This window comes from Myotis daubentonii, chromosome X (genome assembly GCF_963259705.1).
Source record: "Myotis daubentonii chromosome X, mMyoDau2.1, whole genome shotgun sequence".
NCBI classification, from domain to species: Eukaryota; Metazoa; Chordata; class Mammalia; order Chiroptera; family Vespertilionidae; genus Myotis; species Myotis daubentonii.
Genome location: NC_081861.1, coordinates 138752124 through 138754754, shown reverse-complemented (window position 1 = coordinate 138754754; position 2631 = coordinate 138752124). Strand labels below are relative to the sequence as shown.

Here is a 2631-nt window from a genome sequence, read left to right as displayed (position 1 = left end):
AAAAAAAAGAAAAGGAATGAAATAAAAAGAGCCCGGCTGGCATGGCTGAGTTGTTTAGCTTAAAAACTAGGAACCACGAGATGTCGATTCGATTCCCACTCATGGCACATGCCCGGGTTACAGTCTTGATTCCCAGTTGGGGGCATGCCGGAGGCAACCAATCCTTGATTCTCTGTCATCGTTGATCTTTCTCTTCCTCTCCCTCTCCCTTCCTCTCTGAAATCAGAAAAACTATATGGAAAAAAAAAAAAAACGAAAGAAAAGTCATGGCACAGTAAAGTAGAGCACTGAGTCAATGCACTAAAGTGGGCCTAAGCCATCAGTTGGACAACCCTTTAAGGGGTCCTGGACTGCGAGAGTAGGGCTGGCTGAGGGACACTCCTGAGTGAATAAATTTTGTGCACTGAGACTCTAGTAATATTATAATAACTGTGTATGGTGTCGTATGAGTATGAGATTAATTGCATGGTTTCTTAGTCCATTATATAATGTCTAATCCTTGGGGTGTACCCCCAAAATGTACCTAACGTTCTATGTCAACTGTCATTTTAAAAATGTTTTAAAGTTCCATAGGACCATGTTACCTTCATAGAATCATATTTTACATTCAGTACGTTTAGTACAGTTTGTTCTAGAAGAAAGATCTAAAGCTGAAAAAGAAAGAAAAGTTGAGATTTATAAATTTGAACCAAAGGCTACCACAACACAACGGTAAAAATGATAAAGATAAAAGCCGAGGTAAAATGCATTTGGAGACCCCATACCCTGTCTTTCGATACTAGGACAGAAGTAGCGACAGGCCCTGAGAAGGCTGTGGCTGTTGCTCTTTGGACCACAGAGTGGTCATGGCCAAGCGCCAGTCGATCGTGCACCTCACTTCGCACCCCATCTGCCTGAGGATCCGTGGGCAATCGGTGTATGAGGACGAGAACCAGCGCACATGGCTGCATCTCCTCATGGACACAGAAGGTGTCCTGCAAGTACGGTTGTGGCAGGAGTACATCCCCAAGTTGTATATCGCACTCACCGCCAACCCTCAGACCTCGAGCAGCATGCCTTGGATGTGGACGCTCGACCTTGGCAGCCAGTACCGGGACACCATGGGCCGGTTCTGGCGCATCGTGCACCACGTCAAGGAGGATGGCATGGAGGAAATGATCCTTGAACTGATGGACAACTCGTAGGACACTTGATGGGGTCCCTGGCTCTTCTCAACCTGAGCCCCAGTCCTGCTTCCCTACCGGCGGGAGGTGTATAGTTCTGTTCACCTTTTTACTAAGCTCTGTTGTTCTATCTGCCACCCACTGGGTGCGAGGGCACATTGATCTCTCTGGCCCTCTCTCTCTTTCTTCTTGTTCTTCTTGTTTTTGTTCTTGTTCTTGTTTCTTCTTCTTCTTCTTCTTCTTCTTCTTCTTCTTCTTCTTCTTCTTCTTCTTCTTCTTCTTCTTCTTCTTCTTCTTCTTCTCCTCCTCCTCCTCCTCCTCCTCCTCCTCCTCCTCCTCCTCCTTTCTCTATTTCTGTCTCTTTGTCTCTCTGTCTCTCTCTGTCTCTCTCCCTCTCTCTCAAATCAATCAAAGCATTTTGAGCCAAGCTGGTGTTTCTCAGTGGTAGAGGGACGACCTATGAATCCGGAGGTCACGGATCAACTCCTGGCCAGGGCACAGACAAGAATTAACCAATGAGCCCTAGCTTGTTTGGCTCAGTGGATAGAGGATTGGACTGTGGACTCTGGAAGGTCCCAGGTGAGATTCTGGTCAAGGGCACATGCTCAAGTTGTGGGTTCGACCCCAGGATGGGGCATACAGGAGGCACCGGATGTATGATTCTCTCTCATCATTGATGTTTCTCACTCCCGTTCCTGTATGAAATCAATCCATATAATAAAAGCCTAATATGCAAAGTGTCCAGTTGACCAGTCATCTGTTCAAACAATCAAAGCATAATCTGCAAATGGTATACTAAGGTTGCTCAACTGCTCACTATGACATGCATTGACCACCAGGGAGAAGACATTCAGACTGGTAGGTGAGCTTGCTGCTAGAGTCTGGCTGACCGGGACTGAGTGAGATGGGCTGGACATGCCCTGGATCCCTCCTATGATACTGCCCCAGCTGGCTAACCTACCACATCCAACCTCAGCCCCGATCATGCACCGTTGGGGTTCATAGGTCTGGCCTGTGCCATTGCATATTCTGGGACCCCTCGGGGGATGTCAGAGAGCCAGTTTTTGCCAATCCCCGCAGGCCAGGCCGAGGCACCACACTGGTGCATGACTCGTGCACCGGGCCTCTTGTAAAAATATATTAAACAGAGAAAGACAAAGGAAAATACCTTAAGTTTGCAAATATTAGCCCAGCCCGGGTAGACAAGGCTCGAAGCCATCACTGGAAATACTTTTCTTTTTTATTTTCATTTTAGTTTTCTTTCTTTTTTTAATTAAAATATTACAAAGGGTATTACATATGTGTCCTTTTTACCCCCTGCCCTTGACAATCCCCTGGCCTCCCCTCCCCCATAGTGTCTTATGTCCATTGGTTATGCTTATATGCATGCATACAAGTCCTTCGTTTTCATTTCAATGGCCAGCATTCTCATTGTCTGATCTCCTGAGGTTTGTCAACCAATACTACC

At 46.5% G+C, this 2631-nt stretch overlaps 1 protein-coding gene across 1 annotated transcript; it reads left to right on the top strand.

Annotated features, from left to right (window-relative positions):
• The first annotated feature begins 845 nt into the window (after positions 1-845).
• On the top strand, positions 846-1184 carry LOC132223771 (T-cell leukemia/lymphoma protein 1A-like). Its single transcript, XM_059678791.1, has one exon. The coding sequence runs from the start codon at positions 846-848 to the stop codon at positions 1182-1184; it is 339 nt and encodes a 112-aa protein (XP_059534774.1).
• Positions 1185-2631: the final 1447 nt, after the last annotated feature.

Coding starts and splice junctions, on each gene's coding strand:
- LOC132223771 (XM_059678791.1), top strand. CDS start 846: ATGGCCAAGCGCCAGTCGATCGTGCACCTCACTTCGCACCCCATCTGC.